At 42.7% G+C, this 24,045-nt stretch overlaps 1 protein-coding gene across 1 annotated transcript in view; it reads right to left on the bottom strand.

Moving 5' to 3' along the window:
• Nucleotides 1-24,045, bottom strand: part of gramd2aa (GRAM domain containing 2Aa) — a gene marked incomplete at its 5' end in the record, with an annotated part of 113,584 nt that overhangs the window by 31,391 nt on the left and 58,148 nt on the right. Inside the window, one exon of the mRNA XM_084337432.1 lies at nt 650-707. Coding sequence (XP_084193558.1) covers nt 650-707 — 58 coding nt within the window. The remainder of the gene's footprint in view (nt 1-649; nt 708-24,045) is intronic.

Below are 24,045 nucleotides of genomic sequence, written 5' to 3'. Positions count from 1 at the left end.
GGTGTAGTGTGTGAAAATCAGTAGGAGAAACGGCGATAAAATAGCACTAAATTACCACAGTCACAGACAGGCAGGTAGCTGGCCGCTAGTGTTATTTGTTCACGAGTCTGACTGCCTGGGGGAAAAACTGTCCCGGAGTCTGCTGGTCCGGGACTTGAGGCTGTGGGATTGTTTGCCGGACAGCATCAGCTGAAACAGTTTGTGGTTGGGGTGGCTGGGGTCCTTAATAATCCTGCAGGCTTTGCTGACACACCATCCATTGTGTGTATCCTGGATGGAGCGAAGCTTGTGCTAGGTTGTCGACCTCTTTCCTGTAGGTCGTGGTCTTTGATTAACAGTAGCTAGCGATAGCTGCAACAGCTGACATCAGCTCAAATTGTTGGTAGCTAATGCTAACTAACAACAACATAGGATGTGTTAAATGCTTTGCATTGTGGGGTAGATTAGGAGGACTGAGTGACATCATTAATGGGGGCAGCCATACTTAATACAGTCCCCTATTGGACGGAATGAAACACTGGTAGAATACCGGTACAACTTTTTATATTAATGAGAAAATGTGGCACATAGTAGCAGATATTAGGACAGCTGCCACTGCAATGGTAGATCATGTCTGCTTGGGAACAATAGAGAGAGGGAGTAAACTTACCGAACCCCGGTAACATTTCTTCACATCTTCATAGGACAAGTCCTCAATCAGATGTAACCTGTAATACAACAAAGGCACGCTAAGAAATGTGTGTTTATTGTGGTCATTCAAATTCTGTATCTTGTGAAGACAAAGCAGCATACTGTAGTAAAAAAAACTATTGTTGCAAAACTGTAACATTATCCAAAAAAATGTAGTTTCTGTAAAAGAAAACGGTGAAACATTTATGTTCATTTATGAAATTTATTAGGCTAATTATTTTTAATGATTAATAAAAAAGAAAAGAAAAGGTTAAGTGGCACTTGAACTAGATACACCATAGGATCGAGGCCTCTGCCAAGAATCTTCGCAAACTGCATGCTACCATGTCCTCCCTCCTTACTCCCCCCCACCCCCTCCTCCCTCATCTTTTTCTGCCGAAGACTTTGCGATCTTCTTTGAGGAAAAAGTGGAGAACATCCGCAGCTCCTTCTCCCAACCCCCACCCATTCCAAACACTGAATCAAGAACCTCATCCTTCACTCTGTCATCTTTCTCTCCCATTACAGAAGCCAAGACCCTGACACTGGTAACGTCGAACCGTCCGACTACATGCCAGCTGGACCAGCTACCCTCCCCACTCCTCCAGACCATAGCACCGGACATCCTCCCATTCCTAACTGCAACCATCAACTCCTCACTCAACTCGGGGGTGGTCCCCACCTCCCTAAAACAAGCCAGAGTCACGCCCATCATAAAAAAACCAACCCTGAACCCCACCGTCATAGGCAACTATCGTCCTGTCTCTCTTCTCTCCTTCCTTTCTTTTTTTGATCCACTTTTTTCTTCCATTTTCTATTTTTCTCCCATCCCAATTTTCGTATCATCCAATTCAACCCTCCCCTGTCTCGAACGCTGTTTCTTGCCTCCCACAAGCCGGCTGCAATGTGGACTAAGTCATGTCTGTCCGACATCTCCGCCTGGATGACGACCAACCACCTCAAACTGAACCTAAGCTAAACAGAATTGCTCCACCTGCCAGCCAAATCCTCCCCCCTGACCGATCTCTCCATCACAGTCGAGAATGCAGCTGTGACCGTGTCCCCGACCGCCAAGAACCTTGGTGTTGTCCTCGACGACCAGTTGAACTTCTCTGCTCACATCGCAGCGACAACCAGAACCTGCAGATTCCTCCTGAGCAACGTCAGAAGGATCCGCCCCTTCCTGACAAAAGAAGCCACCCAACTCCTCGTCCAATCAACAGTCATCTCCCGCCTCGACTACTGCAACGCACTGCTAGCTGGCCTCCCGGCCACTGCCACCAAGCCTCTTCAACACATTCAAAACGCAGCGGCCCGCCTGATCTCAAACCTACCGAAGTCGGCCCATGTCACCCCACTTCTTAGGGACCTGCACTGGCTCCCCATTGCTGCACGTATCCGCTTCAATGCCCTCGACCTAGCATACCGTGCGGCAAAGGGAACCGCTCCCGCCTACCTCCGGTCAATGGTCTCTAACTACACACCCTCAAGACCCCTACGCTCTGCATCTTCTGGCTGCCTCAGACCTACTCCTATCCAAGCTCCGGGAGGGTCATCAAAGAGAAGCCGCCTATTCTCAGTCCTTGCCCCACAATGGTGGAATGAACTACCCACCCCAGGGGGGGGGGGGACCCTGCATATATCGGTATCGGTTGATATCGGTATCGGAAATTAAGAGTTGGACAATCGGTATCTGGAAAAAAGCCAATATCGAACATCCCTAATTTTTTCCTATTGCTAGGTTTTAGTGAGTTTGTCCTTACCTTCGCATGGGGTATGTTTGGGAGTGTTGCATTTATTTTAAATTTGTTGGACTTTATGGTGTTCTAGTTTTGTTCTTGACTTATTGTGATGTTTCTTCTTGACTTGTTTAAAGAAGACGTGTCCGGCCCATGGGGACATTAACGTGTGTTGTCGGGCCTTACAAATAAATTTGATTTGATGTACTCTACTGCAAACAACTGACTGTGTGCAGGATATAGACAACATTACATTATGGATCAAAGCCATGTTTGTAAGTGGGACAAGTGAGTAAGAGTGTGTGTGTGTGTGTATGTGTGTGAGTGAGATCTGCGTGCGTGTGTTTGTACACGTGTGTGTGTGTGTGTGTGTGTCTGCTTTTGACTGTGAAAAGTTGGTATTGATATGATAGGATACATTTATTTATATTGCGCCCCTCAACCAATAGTTACATCGGCCCAGGGCGCATCCCGGGAAAGAATCAATGCTTGGTCATGGTTGCCAGACGAGCAGACATGCATACACAAAACACCAGGGGTGTTTTTAACGATGCAACCTCAATTATTCAGGCAACGATTCAATGCATCATGAAATCTCTTCATTTGACCACGATTCGATTCGATTAATTTTCGATTCATCTTTTATAAATTTTCAAAATCAGTTAATTCTCCCAAAAATTTTGAATACACAAATGTGGCTTGGGGAACTGATTCACTCAGCATGAATGGACTATAGGTCAATAAAAACAATAGACAAAAAAATATATATATATTTTTTTTTTGGATTATTTAGATTAAGATTAACACATTAGAATCTATGCATTTAGATTAATCGATGCATCGTTACACCCCTACAAAACACACACTGAAAAACAAAGACTAAAACCACCACCAGCCATGACATGAAATAACCCATCCTGTTCCAAGAACACACATGCTCAAACACACGCTCAAACACACGCTCAAACACACACACACACACACACACACACACACACACACACACACACACACACACACACACACACACACACACACACACACACACACACACACACACACACACACACACACACACACACACACACACACACACACACACACACACACACACACATAAAAAGCACGCATATAAAAAGCAATGGATTTGAATGAAAGGACTTGTTCCGACAGCCAGATGGATGAGCCGCTCCAGAAATGTAGAAACAGATGTTGGTGAGGACAAGAGATTGAAATGGATGGGAGATTCATTTCTCGTTAGTTGCATAAGGCGTTGGATTGTAGCCTAGTAGGAAACTCAGATGCAATACATTTTTCATGTATTCAGGTTTGGTGTGTAGAGCTGACTTAATGAAATACCATGAGAGGAGACCGGTTTCTAGTGTCCAAGAAGGTCATACATACAAGTAATTTGGCTCGGTGCCGTTCACACAAAGAGAACACAAATAACAACTAATAATATAAAAAGGGATATAGATTATTTATTTTGTATGAAACAGGTGGAAGTTGGGAGATATTGTACAAATGTAGTGTAGAATAAACTAGGAGTGTAATAAATATAATATACAGTGAACTTACAGGAGTGGAAAGAATATCTTTACCTTACAGGATATACAGTATAGAGTAATACACAGTGTTTGTAAGTTCTATACAGAGTTCTATAAGAGTTCTATACAGAGTTCTATAAGAGTTCTATACAGAGTTCTATAAGAGTTCTATACAGAGTTCTATAAGAGTTCTATATAGATGTAGCACCCTGAATATGTGACTATTATTCAGAAGTGCTGACTTGCCTTTTATCTCCCCTTTGTGCACAAAGGCATATTAACTAGTTTCCATTGATATTCCCTCGAACAATGACGCGGGTTTCTCCTTCTCTCACCGGCTGGAATATGGATTATAAACAGTAAACTAAATCATATTCTATCCACCCAGTTCTTCCTGTGGGGCTAGTTGGCGGTACCAGCAGGGGGCGGCGGTGGCAGGCGGAGCGCACTAGAGAGGCATGAGGGAAGCAAGTCAACTGGAACGGAAGTGAGGAGAGCCAGCCTCTTCGACATTGGACTTGGACCTGGTCGGTCGTGTCTTGAAAGAGCCCCGTTGTGGACCACACGGGTGAACGTATTGAACTTGAATATATTACGGGTTATACTAGAAATATAAGCGTAGTAGCGTGTTGCATGTCCCCACGGAATAACCCTAGTGATACAACGAGTTATCCTAGAAGAAAGCGGTATAGCCAAGAGTTGGCTTATGTTAACGTTATCCCCTCCAGTGAGGTGCCCAGCCAGCGTGGCTTGAAGAGGACCGGTGGTTAGAGGCACCCTGCGTCGTTGTATGTTTCGGCTAGCAGGAGGGCTGTCTAGGACCCACAGAGTAGCTTCAGTTAAGGTAGGGCCCAGATTATTATCGCGCGTCAACCCAGCCCCGGCAGCCAGCAGCCTGTCTTCACCGGCGTTCTACATCTGCTCTGCACCAGCGGTCGTCAGCCCAGCACGGGAGTTCGTCCCGTCCAGCAGAGGTCGCCATCACCCAGCACGCGCGTTCAGCCCGCTACTGCTCCCTCTGCCCCACACCGCTTGCTAGCTCCTGTGACGAGAGCGTTCGACGCCATCTTACCACCCGGACAGTGGTGGTGCGGCGAGGCCGCCATCTTGGTTGAGTACATTAGCGCTTCCAGGGCTGTACAGTGCGACATATATATTGCACGTGCTACAGCAACAGCGGTCTGTGCGATGAATGGATTTACTTCAGTAGCACTGGTGCGATAGGGATTCGGTTCATATAGATACTCTTATTTTGAAAATCCTGTAGCGGGTCTCATTTCTGCCCACGCGCAGCTCCAGCTATAATAACTAGGCTCGACAGCTAGCAACGTTCAGGTGCATATGATACTCTTATTTTGAAAAAACTCCGTGACAACTCGACAAGTCATATCCGCCCTATCCGTGCTTCTGCAAGCAGAGCAGCGCGTTGGTCGGTTGGTGCGCACTGCTGCGTTAACACAGCAGTGCGCCTACACGTCCCGAAATAAGTCTGTGGTGTTTTTTTTTTCTCGCAACGGGTCAAATGCATCTACATGCTTTGCACCGTCGCCATTCCTTTATGCGCACATCGCCCGAAATTAACGTTTATGTACCATTACAATCACTACAACGTTAGCAAGCTAACAAGCTAATCCTGATCAGAGGCAGAGGCGCAGAGCCAGCAGACACAGTGTGGACTGGGGAAAGGGAAATGGGGGGGCACTCTCTCCCCTTCCCTGTGTGTGTGCGTGCGTGCGTTTGGAAAGACGATGAAGTCACTAGTCAGGACTCAGGACAGGAGTATATTATAGTAAACTGAGGATTACTGAGGATGGACAGATAATGTTGATATTCAAATATAAAAAAGTTTCGAGGAGTGGAAGTTTGAAGACAGACTAGAAGACTACAATATGATGCGGGGGTGGTGAGTTGAAACAGTGTGTGTGAATGAATGAATGAAAACTTTATTTAACAGATTGCAGAATGGGTACAGTACAGTACGGCTCAATACACACAATTGTTAAGGGGATGCAGACCAGAGAAAGATGTTTGTCTTGTTTACATCAGGGTCCCCCATTGTGTGTGTGTGTCCCAACCGACCCCACTTCTATGTTTCAATAAATTATTTGCATTTAAAACTATTAACGCTGACTCATTCCTTCCGTCCACTAAAAATTATGCTAATATTCCTTATGTTGTTTATGATATTAATTGAAAATAGCATATGAGAGTATTATAGTAATAATAACACATGGCGATATACTAAATGACAGCCAAACATGGCACTGCAACTAAATAACACAAATACAATAGGCACATTTGTGACTGTTACAAATATAACACGTTTTATACTTGTGCTACAAGATTTTGGCCTGTGCTACAAAACTATCAACCTCTGTAGCACCAGTGCTATGTGCAAAAAAAGTTAACGTACAGCCCTGGCTTCGGTGCTCAGGATCCTATTGCACAGTACACAGTGTGGTGCGGCCTACGGGCGAAGCTAATGTTGCTAACTACAGTTCATAGGGGTACCCCATAAACATTACATGCCGGCATTAGTATAGGACTTTTGTTTGGTAAAGTGGGCCCACCTTTTTCATTTTCTTTGAGTGTGATAACGTGTTTGTTCTTTAATAATATTTTCCCATCTAATTAACCCTTCCCCTGTGAGGAGGTTACCGACCTGTATTATAAGTAAAGCCTTAGAGAGGTATTATCACTACCATATAATTAAAGCCTGAGAGAGGTATTATCCCTGGTACTAACCCAGACGTGGGTGATGAGTCAAGCACATTGAAGTATACTATACTTGGGTCGGCAATACCTGGTTCTATACGGTGTGGGTGTATAATCTAAGTGTCTATAAGGTATTGAGTTACAAATTGGGTAATAGTAAGACTTCATTCTATTTGACCCATTGCTATTAAATCTTTGTAACTGACCAGTATAAGTAACGATAAAGAATTAGATGGGAGTTCTGTGTGCGTGTCCATTCCTGAGCCTATGAACAACTCTTTTGGTGTGGGTAACGTTAATACAATTAACCCCTTCCTATCCAACTTTTCCCTTTTTACTATAAGGTTTCTAATGTCACCGAGGGAGGGTACTGCTTGCGAGAGGAACTAAGTTATTTATTTACAATTCAGTCACTAGGTGTGGGAGGGTTAAAGGAGGTATTGGGGGAAGTGAGAGCGAGTTGGGGAGTACTGCTGACCGCCCTGGAAGGGCGAGGAAGACCAGAGTACCAGACCAGGGCCCTCATTTATCAACTTGACGTACGCACAGATATGTGCTTAAGCCGTGCGTACGATCATTTCTAAGCAAAGTGTGGGATTTATCTATTTTAACTTGTGCTTGACTTTGTGCGTATATTTAAGCACAGGTCGGACCATGTGTAGTGGTACACATGGTAGAATATTTTTACAACGCGGAAATAAGCACTGACTGCGCTCCGTGTAACTCAACTCGTTATTATTTTGCGCATATATTGCAGAAATACGGGAACGTTTTGATTATATTTAAAAGGCTTTGCCATTGTTAAACGTAATAAGTGGAACCCCGAAGCTGTAAGCAGAATACAAGTCATATGAACACCCACGATATAAACGCATTGCAACGAGAACAGACAGAGGTTATTTGTTGAGTGTATGTGTATACAAAACCCTTGCAATAAATGTGTCTTACATGAATGAAAAGCATACATGCTCTGGACACAGAGCATATATCGTGTGGGTGATATCATGACTTGTATTCTGTGTCAAAGCCTAAATCAAAACGTTCCCGTATTTCTGCAATCTATGCGCAAAATAATAACGAGTTGAGTTCTAACAAAGAACGTATTACATGCTGGTAGGCTGATAGAGTAAACTATGATATGAATATGAATATGATATGATCATATAAATACTGGTCCGTCCGCGAGGATATCGAGGACTCGGATAGCCATTAAGCCATTTGAGAATATTTCATTTCAAACCTTTATTTATACTCGTGAAAGCACTGAGGTTTCCCTCATTTACAGTGATGACGAGTTAACAAAGGACACAAATATCATAACAGTTAATAATTACAATGAATTACAATTACTACAATGATGGATTAAAAACAATTACATGATTCAGTACATAGGTCAAGTGCAATGCCTTTAAACTCCATGAATGACGGGAATGTTCCGAGCTTTAGAGTCTTTTGCAGGGTATTCCATGTGTATGGAGCATCGTAGGAGAAGGCAGATTTTCCAAGCTCAGACCGAACTCGAGGCACCCTGAGCACAAGCCGATCATTCGAACGAGTTTGGTAGGTGACAGCACTCCAGACCAACAAAGATGTAATATAAGGTGGAAGTTTGCCAATAATTGCTTTGTAGATAAAAAGATACCCATGATAACTACGTCGCAACGAGAGAGATGGCCAGCCTACCCTCTCATACAAAAGACAATGGTGAGTATCATATTTGTCACCCGTAATAAATCTTAGGGCGGAGTGGTAGGCAGAATCCAAAGGCCTTAATGTAGACACAGACACATGCCTGTAAATGACATCACCATAGTCCAATATTGACAAAAAAACAGCCTGTATAATTCTTTTCCTACAGAACATAGGAAAACTAGCGCGTTACGGTACAAGAAACCAATCTTTTGCCGTAATTTTGTAGCTAGGTTATCTATATGGAATTTAAAAGAAAGTTTATCATCCAGCCATATACCAAGATATTTATACTCACTAACTCTTTCAATATACAAACCATTTGCTGTTGTTAGGTGTAGCATGTCATAATCTATAACCCTGGCTCTAGAAAACATCATAGACTTGGTTTTACTAGCATTAAGCACTAACTTGAGCTTAGCTAGAGCATTTTGGAGAGTGTCAAACGCAATCTGCAGGTTCACAATAGCTTCCTGAACAGTATTCGCAATGCAGTAGACAACTGTATAATCCGCATAAAGATGAGCCTGACAACCTGCTAGTGCTGAAAGACTAGAAACAATATCATTAATATAGATTGTAAAGAGGACCGGCCCCAATACCGAACCCTGTGGTACACCCTTAGACAATGGCAGGAAATCAGATTGAAAGTTACCTGAATTCACAGATTGACACCTTGAAGATAAATAGTCCTGAAACCAAGCACAAGCGGCTTTATCCAGGCCAATGCTAGCTAGACTATTCAAAAGCAAGTGATGGTCTACTGTATCAAACGCCTTTGAGAGGTCTACAAAGAGAACTGCACAATGCTTCCCATTGTCCAGGGCTGAAATAATGTCATTAGTGACCAAAGTAACAGCTGTAATAGTACTATGATTTGCTCTGAAACCTGATTGGTGAGTACTTAGCACTGAGCAACTTGAGAAAAAGGTTTTTAATTGGTTGTTTACCAAGGTCTCCAGTGCTTTGGCTAGGCATGATAGTTTGGAGATAGGACGATAGTTATCCATCTTATCCCTATCCCCCCCTTTATGCAAGGGGAGCACCTTGGCAGATTTCCACACTTGCGGGACTATGCCAGATGCAATAGAAAGGTTAAAGATGTGTGACAATGGCTCACAAATGACAGGGGCTGCCAGTTTTATAAAAAAATAGTCTAAATTGTCCACACCAGTAGAACACTTAGGGTCTATGGATTGCAAGATATTGAGAGTTTCACTAGATGAAAATGGCTGGAAGGAAAATGTAGGTACACACGAGGCATGATCGAAGATTGGGCTAGGGTCAGAATCAACATCCAGTGGAGCCAGCCCAGTAGACAACCTGTCAAATAAGGACCCAGCCTCAATGAAGTGTTTATTGAAAGCAAGACAAATTTCCTGAGGATCCGAGATTTTACAATCAGCCACATTAATACACAATGGCAATGTAGCCGGGTTATTTTTTGACAGGTTTACTGCACCCCAGAATTTAGCTGGGTTAGAGTAGGAATTCGAGACTAAGTCTAAAAAGTAATCAGATTTAGTCTTCCTCACAGCTGCAGTAGTTCTATTTCTAAGTTGTCTGAAGGAAAGCCAGTCTTGCGTATCCCCAGTGCGTCTAGCACGTGACCACGCAGAGTTCCGCTCAGAAAATAATGCTGACAGCTCACTTGAGAACCACGGTGCCACCCTATCCTTAATCCTAGTCCTTTTATAAGGAGCATGTTTATCTACAAAGCAATTAAATGTCTTTATAAAAGAATCCAGTGCAGTTTGCACATTATCAGACCCTGCTAAACATAGACTATTATTAGTAGCAATGTCCTCCAAAAAGGTTTGGGGGTTAAAGATTTTAAGATTTCTCCTTTGAACAATACGCGGTCTTGATTTCAGCAGTTTTGTGGATCTAACACAGACCGTAGGACAATGATCACTAATGCCTAAATCAAAAACACCACTAGCAGAGATCCTGTCACATCTGTTAGAAAATATCAAGTCAATGAGAGTGGATTTAGCATGATCTTTAGGGTTTGGTCTAGTGCTCTCAGTAATCAACTGAGTAAGGCAGAGGTTACCACTCACCTCCTTCAGGTAACTAGAAGCAGCATTTCGCCAGTCCAAGTTAAAATCACCCAGCACTAGCATCTCTGAATTAGAATATAATGACAGTATATCCATAATTTTATCAGTAGCACTAGCCTCAGCTTTGGGAGGCCTATAGACACCAATCAAAACTAAAGAGTTACAAGGCCCCAAATCAACCTTCATATAGGCGGCCTATAGCCTATACATATTATTTAATGTTTTCATAAGCGTAAAGATACAACAACTAGATTAATGATCAAGTTAGTTTACTGTATGCAGGCTTCGCAGGGCTGTGTGTTATATATGCGCAAGTTACTGTTGCATAATAATGTAGGCTGGCTGCTATTATATGTAATTCATACGCTACCTAATACCAACAACGAAATAGATTGTATCATATGCCTCTACACACACTATATTATACACATCATATTATATCTTGGTTCGGCAGCGCCTCTGTGAACAATCTCTCAGAGTTTGCTCCATCAATAAACGCGCATTTTGGCTGATAATGTGCCGGTGGCCGGAGTCTCATTCAGGCCTAATTGTATTTAATTCAATTGTAATGTTATTACTGGGGTATCTAAAACATCACAATGTAGATCAGGGTTATCCACTGAAGCCATAATGACTCTGATCAGAACCACGGGCTCATGACGAGCGCACACAATAGGCATTGTAGAGCGCAGAGTTGGCGTGCTGAAATTGATTTAATTTCAGTCATTACAGTGCTTAATGTCGGGTCATCTCTTGTCATTTATTTCTGTCAATGTGCTGGTTCTGTAGCAGGACTGGGTCAGTCAACATCCTTGGCTCCCGGCGCACCGAAGATTATACGTTCAAGTTGTTGGTCGGACCTCGGTGATCAATCTCGCTCTCAGTGAAGTCTCTCAGAGTTCGCTTGGGTTAGTCCACTTTTCCACATTTCATGGGGGTGTTCCATTACCGTATATGGTTAATCGGGGCGGTTCTGGTATGCAAATACGTGAAAGTGTGCACGAGCCTCGGCGTAGGACCAAGGTGATATTTATCATGACAGGTGTGCGTAGGACCTGTGTACGCACGTGTGATGAATCCCGTTTTTTTTGTGCGTGCACACATTCTAAATTCTGTGCTTAAGTATGGAAATAGAACATTTTCTACGTCACGTTGATGAATGAGGGCCCAGGTTGGTAAATCCCGGGCCCCATCCACTCCCACTGCCGGCCTCCAGTTGACGCTCCAGACCCAAAGACGAAGGTGCAGTCAGACGGAGCTCTACTGTGTCTCGCTACCCAGTGGCTGTGCACACCCGTTCCCACGAAGCAGGGATAATCCACCCTGCTACACAGAGTTCTATAAGAGTTCTATACAGAGTTCTATACAGAATACTATACGAGTACTATACGAGTTCTATAAGAGTTCTATACAGAGTTCTATAAGAGTTCTATACAGAGTTCTATAAGAGTTCTATACAGAGTTCTATAAGAGTTCTATACTGAGTTCTATAAGAGTTCTATACAGAGTTCTATAAGAGTTCTATACAGAGTTCTATACAGAGTACTATACGAGTACTATACGAGTTCTATAAGAGTTCTATAAGAGTTCTATACAGAGTTCTATACAGAGTTCTATAAGAGTTCTATAAGAGTTCTATAAGAGTTCTATACAGAGTTCTATACAGAGTACTATACGAGTTCTACACAGAGGCAGAAGAGGTGCAGGTGCAGGCTGTGAGGGCTGGCGTGAGGTGGACGGGCCGGCAAAGGGATTTCAGTTTAATTAATGAGGGCCACAGCTCAAGGGAAATATTTTTTTCCTGTGTTCAAATAACAACATAAAAACGTCACAGCTGCACAACAGCAGCAACCTCTACACAATGTTGTTCTGTTAAGGCTTTTAAATCATACACGGCACCACAAACCCATTTCCCCCCGCAGGGAGAGTGAAATAAACAGTGTGCTCCTTGTATGCCAGCAGATGCCTTACCCAATACTTCCACGTGATATTAAAATAATGTGATATCAATGTCACAACAAAGATGAACACTATTCAGATGGAACACATATCATAATTTACGTACTTTTGACTTTCTATTTTATACTTTTTATCTATTTGTATCTAGCACACTCCCAGGAGCTCATACAGAAAAAAGCATTTAATGGAAAAGTATTCTGTATTTTTTACTATGACAACTAATAAAGAAACTTGAAACTTGAGATAATGCAATAGTAGTAACATATTAGTGTTTTGCTAGGAGCCTACACCCACACTCTACGCCTGTGCGTCATAACCTCTGCTCAAGAGGGCAAACATTTATACCAAATCAGGACATCCACGACCAAATTAGTTTGAAAGAAAATGCGCTGAATTGGGTGCATACAGAGTAGGGCTGCATGATTTTGGGAAAATATCTAATTGCGATTTTTCTGACAGATTTGTGATTTTATAAAAAACTGGAAATTTTTCTTTTTACCTGGGAATCGATACCGGTACCCAACGGTACCTTTTTTCTCTGTACTTTACTTTCTCTCTGAAGTCTAAACTTCACAACACACAACCTAAAACCCCTCCCTACCTCCCTCTCCCAAACCGTTCCTACAACAATTTATTTTATGTTGCATGATAATGTATACATTTATTATGTATTATAAATTTTTTTATGTTTAAAAAAAAACATTATCTGGCAATCCTCAGTAAATACTATCAAACTCCTCTGACGTCATCTGGTCTTTCCAAAGACTTCACACACACGCGTTTCACTCGCTGTTGTTGTTGGCGTATACGTAGCGCTACCTTGGGCTACTTCTGATTGGTGAGGAATGAGAGCACAGCACTTCTGATTGGTAAGCATGACTGGCACGCAAGAAAAAACCTTGAATAAGACTCGCTGTATAACATATCCCAAATCGCAGGCTTTGCGATTTGCTAATCGCATCATTTAAAATCGCGATTTCGATTTTAAATCGATTAATCGTTCAGCCCTAATAGAGTATCACTAATAACCAAAAAATAAGCTCATCTGAACATTTATAAAGGTAGGCAGTGATGTAGTTATCAATGTAAACGGACTATAGTGTTATGTCTTTTCCGTGTAAGGAAACCATACCTTCATGGCTGCGTTCATCATTGTTTCCATGGACACAGTGAATAAACAAGGCTGCATAGATGCCGTGAAAAGTAATTATTAAACCTTTTTCAAAAAAGATTTGGTTGTTATTTATACAGGAAACAGAAAATATGGGGGGAACAATAATATCATATTATTCATTCAATATGTTATGGGAAAATAATATGAGTATAATTTAGCAGTTAATTTACATCCTGTTTAAGCAGAGATGTTTGACAGTGGAATGCCGTCCAACTTTCTGCGTAGGAAAGTGGCCTTTACCTTGCAATGTAAGATAAAGTGCTCTTATACTTAAATATCCCTTAGTGCCTTCTCTTTAAGTCACAAATAACATGTTATAGAAGAGAGGAACCAGGCGTGCTCAGTTGAGTGTAAGGTGCTCTTTGGAAACAAGGCTTGGATAAAAGGGAAAAGAGGGAGAACTGCTGCCCTCGAGGCTCAAGCCAAGGCACTCTTACTTATTTGTTAAACTGCCTTCATTGTATTCCCTAATAACATTACAATGATGTTAACACTTTGAGTGCCAGCCACAACAATTGTCGTTTTATCAGACCCCCATTGAGTGCCGACGACGACAAATGTCGTTTTTTGTCTTTTTTTTTTTTTTATATATTGGCGATTTGAATTCACATTTCATCAATCGAGCCTCGGGTTAGTGCTGCAGAGTCTCTCTGAGCTCAATTGGGAAGATACCGCCCCCTATCGTCTCTCCCTGTGTAACTGCACCCCATCAGCTCAGATTGATGCAGGGGGAGTGGTTAGTTTGCTCATTTTATTTTTCCGTCAAGGCATCTGAAGAGACCAAGTGATCGCCGGCCCTCAGAACAGCGACGATTATGTATTTACAGTACCAACACTGTAATCAATAAGCGTGATCGATATTTGGAATGGCGATCAGGAATTGGAATAATCTTTTTGGATAACATCTGATCTCAGGTAAGGAATCTATTTTACCAGTCTTAGGATAATCAGACCTGTTTTCACGGAGATATAAGCGTTTTCCCTATGCTGTGTGTGGCTGTGTGGCTGTGATCGCTGATGAGGAAATAAGAGAATCGATTTTTCAGCCCGCCTCTATAGCGTGCATAAGTACACATATACTATCGATAATCTAGCGTTTATTTGAAAACGATTCATAAATAGGCCAAAAAATTACAACGTTTTTGTGTATTCTAGAATATTCCAGTAAATGCTGTTTATGGGGGAATATTAAAATTTTCCGAAAATCTTCGAGAGAACGATAGCTTTTCGAAATGCTATAAAAAGGATATGAACCGATTAAAAAACAATCCGTTTCGACAATGTTGACTGCAAACAAGTCATTGATAAGCGACGGGCAGATTAGACACATAGCCATAATTTAAAACATAGATTATGCATTTTTAACGCTAACATTCAAGTGGATGATGGCATTCAACGGGGTAAAAAGGTAAACAAGGTCGGCACTGATAGTGTTAACAGTGGCATTAAAAAAATGTCATCTCTCCTCCTCTGCCTGTCTTTTCTGTCAAGAGAGATTATCATTGGAGCCTGGAGATTGTATGCCCTGTGTCCCTAATATATGATATAAACAGATCCCTGCTGAATAAGCATTTCCTGTCCAATATGGTCTGCCCTTCTCACACACAGTGGAAGCCAGTGGGCCAAGGGAGCAGCAAAGCCTCCTCTGGCTTAACACATTGGTATCAAGGTATCTGTCATGTCCAGTACCATGTTGACGCCAAGGCAGCCCAGGGGGGACAGTTAATCTCAGGCACTACTGTGTTACAGCTGAGATGGCAATGTATCTTTATGTAAAAGAGACTAGGGTGGCCTTGGGAAGAGAGGGAGGGGGGTCAAGATGGGAAAGTGATGCGTCATGAAAAGAGAAGAAGGGGATATGATGTTGAAAAAGAGAGAAATAGACACACAAACATAGACAGAAAGAGAGACACACACACACACACATACTTTGTTTGGTCTAAGTGGACAGTGGACTAGTCATTAAGCAGTCATTAAGTTGGTTTGGTTTTAGTCGACGAGTCATTAACTTCGTTTGATCTTAGTCGACTAGTCATTAAATTAGCCTTAATTTTAGCCCACATTTTTTTCAAGAAATTCGCCTAAAAATACATACCTAAGTAAATGGAAGATTGCTCCACTTCTACAAGGTCCATTTGCATGTTCTTGGTATCTAGGGACTAGGGATGCCCCGATCACGTTTTTTTGCCACCGATACCGATCACCGATCGTCTATGAGCCATATCGGCCGATACCGATCGTTTTTGGTTTTATAAAAAATTATAATAATAATTAAATATATATATATATTTTTTTTTAATAAAATATATATATTATATAATCATACTTGTAGTTGTATTATCTGCGAGACATCGCCACCACGCAACAAGTCAAAATGCTCGCTATCTGCAAACGGCTCCACTGCTGAGGATTCTCCGGCGCTGCAGCTGGACCCTATTGGTATACTCTGCTTTGGTCAAATCACATTCAGCATGCCCTCAGCTAGCCCCTTTCGTGACTGCGATGCAAGCCAGGGGCTCGAATACGCATCGAATCAATGTTATAAGACATTGATATCAGGACAGGAGCTATCTGTAGCTACTGCTAGCCGGCTAGATAACGTTAAGACAACGCCTCAGTGAACTATTTAGTTTACTGGGACATTTCATTTAAACAGTGAGCTAACGTGAGCTAATGTTGGCTACCGAGCTAACGGAGGTATCATGCACTCGACTATTGCTGGAGCATTTGTTGATATCAGGAGCCATCAGTAGCTAGCCGGCTAGATACCGTTAGACAATGCCTCATGTATTAAACTAAAAGTGAATAGTTGACTGGGTCATTTAGTTTAAACAGTAACATTAGCTAGGTAGCTAACGTTAGCTCACAGAGGTACCATGCACTAGACTAGAGCAGACTATTGCCGGAGCCTCTGTTGACACGGGTCTGGGAGGGGCAGGGGGAGGAGGGGCCGTGCGCTGCAGCTCTGTGTGCTTGAGAGAGAAGTCAGCGAGTGAGAACTCCGCTAAGAATTGGATCATGTTTTTCGATCGGTTTTCACGATCGGCGAAAATAAAGCATTATCGGAATTCTCCGATCTCATATTTATACTGAATATCGGCCGATACCGATTGCTGGCCGATCGATCGGGGCATCCCTACTAGGGACATCTATGGATCTCAGGGAATGTATCCCCAGTGACAGAAATATTGTGTCCGTTACTAGGCTTGAGTAAATTGTAATGCATTTTCTTTTTTATTATCTTTGACGGTGAATAACACCATGATATGATATGATATGATACATTTATTTATATTGCGCCCCTCAACCAATAGTTACATCGGCCCGGGGCGCATCCCGGGAGAGAAAGAGAAACAAAAAAGACAGGACAATACGAAAAACAGAAAAAAATACAGGCAGTCCAACCAAGCACCAACCATGCCAACATTGTCCAGACGTGAACAATTATAGAATATCAAGCCTATAAATTACCTTATTATGGCCAAGTCACACATCTATGGATCAGGCAAATCTCCTCTTTCCAATGGCAGAGTTCAATCTGGATTTAGTATCACCAGGCGCCCCTGACAGATCAGCAAAAACCGTGAATGAAATCTACTGTAAGTACAGTTACATTTTTGTAATGTAAATAGCTCCGCCATTCTTCATCTGATTGAGCCGCGTTTTTCTTCTCCAGACGTTCACAGAAAGCTAAGGAAACGAACTACGTTATTTTTTATGGCAATAACGTTCAGGTTTGTTGTGAGATATGATCCGAAAATAATGTTAGGAAAAAGGGACCAAGGGATGTACCCCCGGGTGAGTATGGTTGTGTATGGTTGTGTGGGTGTATGTGTGCGCGTCAACCCCCCCCCCCCCTTTTCTCTATCCCCCTCTACCTTTCTCCTCTCTTCTAATGTTTTATCTTCTCAACTCAGGTATGTATATACTTAACAGAACATGGCAGTGACGGGCAGGAACATCCGTTTCGTCTCATGGAATGTCAAAGGGATGAATAGCTCTATCAAGGCTAATAAGGTACTTAACCATCTACGACACCTCAAGGGTGACCGTTGTTTTTTACAGGAGACACACATCTGCACCTCAGATATCCCCCGCATTAAGAGAGCATGGATGGGACACGTTTTTCATTCTTAATTCTCAGCAAAAGCCAGGGGAGCTGCAATCATTATACATAGGGATGTACCCTTCGAGCCTGCCACCATTCTAACTGATCTTGACGGACGATATGTTTTTTTTTTTTATCCACTTTTTTTCTCCCATTTTCTATATTTTTCTCCCATCCCAATTTCGTATCATCCAATTCAACCCTCCCCTGTCACGAACGCTGTTTCTTGCCTCCCACAAGCCGGCTGCAATGTGGACTAAGTCATACATAGCACAAGTCCCCTCCGGTACTTGAGGTAACAGCAGTCGCATCTTTTCACCTGCGCAGCTCGATCTCTCAGTGGCGAGGAGTAACGCGTGGGAGGCTCACGCTGCCCCCGACACTTCCTGATTCTACTGCACAGGCGCACCAACCGACCTGTAGGAGTCGCTGTCCACAACGCCCGATCCCCACCCATCAGTTTCCCACCCTCTAATACTGCCAATTGTATTAGTACGGACGACCAGCCAAACTGAAAACAATGTGGAGAGCTGGATTCGAACACGCGAACCCAGCGTCTCCACATTGGTGGCGAGTGACTTGCCCACTACACCACCTAGCCGCCCTTGATGGACGATATGTTATAGTGTCGGGCAGGCTGCAAAACATTCCAGTGGTTTTGGCCTCAATATATGCGCCAAATTGGGACAATGATAAATTTGTCTCTAATTTATTTTCCTCAATACCTAACCTTAATGATCATCACATAATTATCGGAGGAGACTTTAACTAGGTCCAAAACATAGAATTGGATAGGTCCTCGGATAGACGAACTACCATCTCCAAAGCAGCGAACATCCTGAAATTTCATATGGAACAACTTGGCCTTGGAGAGCAAAATTTCCTACCGATAAACTTTTCTCCTTCTTCTCCCATGTCCACCACACGTATTCGAGGATAGACTTCTTTTTGCTAGATGAAAAACTACTACATAATGTAGTCTCTACTAAGTACCATAGTATAGTCATTTCCGATCATGCCCCGACATCCGTTGAAATTAACTTCCCCCAGGGTAGAACACCCTCTAAATTTTGGAGATTCAATTCCCACTTATTATCTGAACCTGAATTTAAGGATTTTATTCATGCACAAATAAAAGTCTTCTTTGAGATAAACGACACACCTGAAGTTGGCAGTGACATGCTCTGGGAGGCCTTTAAGGCATATCTCCGCGGACAGGCCATCTCCTTTACCTATCATTTTGGGAAGCAGGAACAATCCAAATTAACGGATATATCAGATGAGATTAAACGATTGGACATCCAGTATTCATCTAAACCAACTCCTGCTCTATACAAGAAACGACTCCAGCTCCAATCACAATATGATTTGCTCTCAACTAGTAAGATCGAGAGACTACTCTTGCACACCAAGCAACGTTTTTTCGAACAGGGGGATAAGGCCGGAAAATTACTTGCGTACCAAGCACGAGGGGTGAGTGCCTCTAGACTGATTCCCAGGATAAAATCCCAATTAGGTGTCACTACAACAGACCCTACGGAAATGTCTGATCGCCCAAACCCCCTCAAGTCTCTCAAGTACCCTCAAGCGAATAGAGCGGAGGCTGAAGAGTTAGGCACGCCTATAACCATCTCTGAAGTGACTGAGGCAATCAAATCTTTACAAAGTGGTAAATCACCCGGGCCAGATGGCTATACTACAGAATTTTATAAAACGTACTCCGTGTTGGTTGCTCCTTTCCTACTGAGAGTATATAACGACTCCCTTCTAAAGGGCCAAATGCCACCCACGCTATCAGAGGCATCATTATCCCTGCTGCTCAAAAAAGGTAAAGACCCTCTCCTTTGTAGCAGTTACAGACCAATCTCCCTCCTTAATGTGGATTGTAAAATATTGGCTAAGGTCCTTTCATGCCGTCTTCAGAAGGTGGTCCCGTTCCTGATAGACCCGGATCAGACGGGTTTCATCATGGATAGGCAATCCTTCTTTAACACCAGAAGGCTGCTAAATATCCTTTTCACAACCACGACTGGCGCGCCAGAAATGGTACTCTCCCTAGATGCTGAGAAAGCGTTTGACAGAGTGGAATGGAGGTACCTGTTCCATACACTTGAGAAATTCGGTTTGGGACCGGGTTTTATTTCATGGATAAGACTCCTATACTCGTCCCCGGTGGCCTTGGTCAATGTGAATGGTACCAAGTCGGGCCCGCAGAACCCTTAGCCATTTGGCTTCGCAGTGAGGTTAGATTTGAGGGAATTGAGAGGTTCGGCCTGGTTCATAAACTCTCATTGTATGCCGACGATCTCCTACTTTATGTCTCCAATCCGTCATCGTCCATCCCTGTCATCCTTGATATTCTAGAACAACATAGGCAGCTCTCTGGATACAAACTCAATCTCCAGAAAAGTGAATATTTACTGGTTAATGCGTCTGCGGAATGGCTTCCTCAATCGCTTTTCCCCTTTAAAAGGGCCACGGAAGGATTCACATATCTAGGGATTTTTATGGCCAAATCACTGACGGAGCTCTTCGCAAAGAATTTCCGTCCTCTGCTGGAGCGCTTTAAGCTAGATCTGACGAGATGGTCCTCTCTCCCCCTCTCGCTTCTGGGAAGGGTTAACCTGATAAAGATGGTGGTCATACCCCGATTTCTATACGCTTTTCAGCATATACCGATATTTATTAATAAAGCCTTTTTCACTTCGATTGATCAACTTATAGGTTCATTCCTGTGGGGTAACAAAAGAGCACGTATTAAGAGGACGATTATGCAACTTCCCAAATCGGAAGGGGGTTTGGCTTTGCCTAATCTTTGCTATTACTACTGGGCATGTAATATAAACAAACTCCTTTACTGGAGGACCAGGAGGGAGGAAGAAGACCAACCCCAATGGGCTCGGATGGAAGTCTCCTCTTCAAAGTACTCACTCTGGTCTGTGGCAACATCCCAATTACCCATTTCGATCCCTATTAAACAGGTGGCTCAGAACCAAATTGTGACGGAAACTTTGAAAATCTGGAGTCAGTTTAGGAAACAATTTGGCCTACACGCTCCGTCAGGGCTAGCTCCAATCTCTCGTAATCACCTATTCTTACCATCCTGTTCTGATCCTGTATTCAGAAGCTGGGCAAACAAAGGTTTGCTAACCATTAATGACCTCTACTCCGGAGGTGTGTTCTCGTCGTTTGCAGAATTGTCGAAAAAACTTGGTCTCCCAAATTCCCACCTTTTCCGTTTTTTTCAGATCAGACATTTTGTTCAGAACCAATTCCCACAATTCCCTGGCCGTCCTCCAGACTCTAGGACTGACCCTCTCCTATCGCTCGGTACCGGGCGGAAAGGGCTCGTCTCAATTTTACATGATAAAATATTTTGGATGAACCCAACTTGCTTAGACTCCCTGAAAGCCAAATGGGACGAGGATCTGGGAATTATCATTACAGATGAACAATGGGATCATATACTAGACCTGGTACACACTTCCTCTATATGTGTAAGACACAGTTTGCTGCAGTGTAGGATACTGCATAGAGTTCACTACACCAATGCGAGGTTAGCAAAGATATACCCGGATAGAACGGATGCGTGTAATAGATGTAAACAATCTCCAGCCGATTATATGCACATGTTTTGGACGTGCCCCAAACTCACAGAGTTTTGGACTACAATATTCGATACACTGAGTAGGGTCCTGGGAGTGGCGTTAGACCCAGATCCACTCACTGCCTTTTTCGGAATCCCGAATACCCCTACGATAATATCTAGGGCTGCAAAACGAGTTGTGGCGTTTACTACCCTCCTCGCTAGGAGACTTATTCTCTTTAAGTGGATACACCCTTCCCCACCCACTCACAACAGATGGATACATGAGATACTACATTGCGTTAAAGGAAAACTCCAACATTTTGGGAAATTAGCTTATTTAACATCTTCCCTGGAGTTAGAGAAGAAGATACATACCTTTTTTGTCTCTGTGCGTGCATTTAGCTTAGGGAACAGTCGCTCCGTTAGCATAGCTTAGCTTCATCACTGGAAGTGAGGCGGGGCCGGAGCCTTACAGTGTATAGTTTGATTGATTGATTGAAAAGTTTATTAACAGATTGCACAATACACTCCAAATACAACTCCAAAACGTTCATGTAAACATGTTGTGACCTGTGTATTCACCACGTGGAGAAATAAAAAATTATTGAATTAGACAATTACGTTTTATAAGCAAATATACTCGGAACTATTTTTTTGCCCAACCACTCCTCTCTGAGCGCAGCCAGTGATTTCAACGTGTCGTCGTGATTGTTGACATTCTCATTCATTCAAAGGATCCGAACCGATTGAAGTTTATGGATACCATGACTTGAAATCCTCTTACCTTGACGATTAAAAGCCTCCCCAATTTAGAAAACAGTAATCCAATGGCTGGTATTGTTATACCGGACGCTCTGAGCTAACCGGAGCTAACACAGATCAGGATGGTAAAGCATATATAATGACTTCCTTTCTGGGGTTGTCAAAATAAAAGTGCAACGTTTATAGCGGCGGAAAACGTTTATTTTGTACATTATCTAACGTTAACACGAACCTAAACTAACGTTACAACTAACCTAAAGTTAGTTTAGGTTCGTGTTAACGTTAGATAATGTACAAAATAAATGTTTTCCGCTGCTATAAACGCTGCACTTTTATTTTGACAACCCCAGAAAGGAAGTCATTATATATGCCCCCCCCCTGTCCTGGTATGTATGGGTGTGAATGAGACCCCCGGGGGCTGGGTGGGTAACTGGGGGAGGGAGAGGGGAACGGGAGACGCAGCTGCGGAAGGTCAGACTACTCAAGAATTACCACAATATTATGGGCAAGGGTGGGGAAAGGAGTGAAATAACCTCATTGATGACGTTCTTCCACAGCCACAGCCGTGCTGGAGAAGTTTTCTTTCTGTGTTTTTAGTTCTTTCTTTACTTCTTTGTATCTAAATATTTGTGCATGATACAGATAGGTCTGATTGATACTATTATTGTTTTTTGTTTTTGTTTTTTTTGTTTTTCTTTCCCAGTAGCATCTATGCTGTATGTTTGGATGTTTTACAGATGTGTCTTCAAAAACATCGGTGTTGGGGGGGATGGGGTGGGTATGAGGGAGGGGAAGGGGAAATGAAAAGGGAAGAAAAGAAGAAAAGATGGAAAATGTATAATATTGACAATTGTAAATGTATGTACTACTTTTCCTGCAATAAAGAAATTAAACAAAAGAAATTAATACGGCCTGTATTGATCTATATATGGCGTGAAATTGTCGGTCCGGTACCAGACCGCTCGGGCTTAAGGGGTTAAGTTAGTTTGGTCTTAGTTGACTAGTCATTCAGTTGGTTTGGTCTTAGTTGACTAGAATTCAGTTGGTTTGGTCTTAGTTGACTAGAATTCAGTTGGTTTGGTCTTAGTCTACATTTAGTTAGCGATAAGTCTGTTATGTAGTTTGCATGATTCAGCCCACTGCGTGACTGCATGTGGGAAACAGAATCTTACAGATCTCTCTATTAAACAAACTGATTGATCAGTCGACAAAGTCCTAAGACTATTACAATAGTTAGTTGACTAAGATTGTCTTTAGTGGATGACATTCCCTAGTGAAAGATATGCTTGTTTTTCATTATGATTATAACAGGATAAATACGTAAAGTATGTAGGTAAACACATTTTAATTCTGGCAAAGTGGTATTTAGTCTTTAGTCTGAAAACACCATAATCTATCACTAGTAAGAGCGAGGGAGACAGTGGCTCGGGAGGTAGAGCTGTCGTCTGGTAATCCGGAGGTTCCCGGTTCGATTCCCGCTCCTCCCGGGCAGCGCATGTCCTTGAGCAAGACACTTAACCCCTAACAAGTTGGCACCTTGCATGGTCGCCTCCGCCGTCAGTGTGTGAATGTACAGTATGAGTGAATGGGTAAAAATGTGAGGAACAAATTGTAAAGCGCTTTGGATAAAAGCGCTATATAAATTCAGCCATTTACCATTTAGTAAGAAAAAGGGGTTGGTAAGATATTCAGGCTGAAAAAAGGCTGTGTCAGCATGAAGCTGGGGGGGGGGGGGGGGTCACACACGCTGTGATATGTTGCTGGATGTGTGAGAAAGATGAAGCTGGTGTTTACAACTGAACAACACAGCTGTGACAGGACCAGCATCGCCATGTCCCCCACACCCGTAGAGACAAGACTGGGTCCATGACACTTAAAGGGGATTATTACCAAGTAAAAGAAAAAAATCGAGAAAAGAAAGAAAAGACCATGCTGACCCTGGCATGTATGGTTCATGTTAACTATATGGCTGCAAATGACTGGGATGGAATTGGTATATAATGTGAACGCTGCAATATAATGTCTCATAGA

The sequence above is a fragment of the Notolepis coatsorum genome, assembly GCF_963971535.1.
Source record: "Notolepis coatsorum genome assembly, chromosome: 20".
Lineage (NCBI taxonomy): Eukaryota > Metazoa > Chordata > Actinopteri > Aulopiformes > Paralepididae > Notolepis > Notolepis coatsorum.
This window is presented reverse-complemented; position numbering and strand designations above follow the sequence as displayed.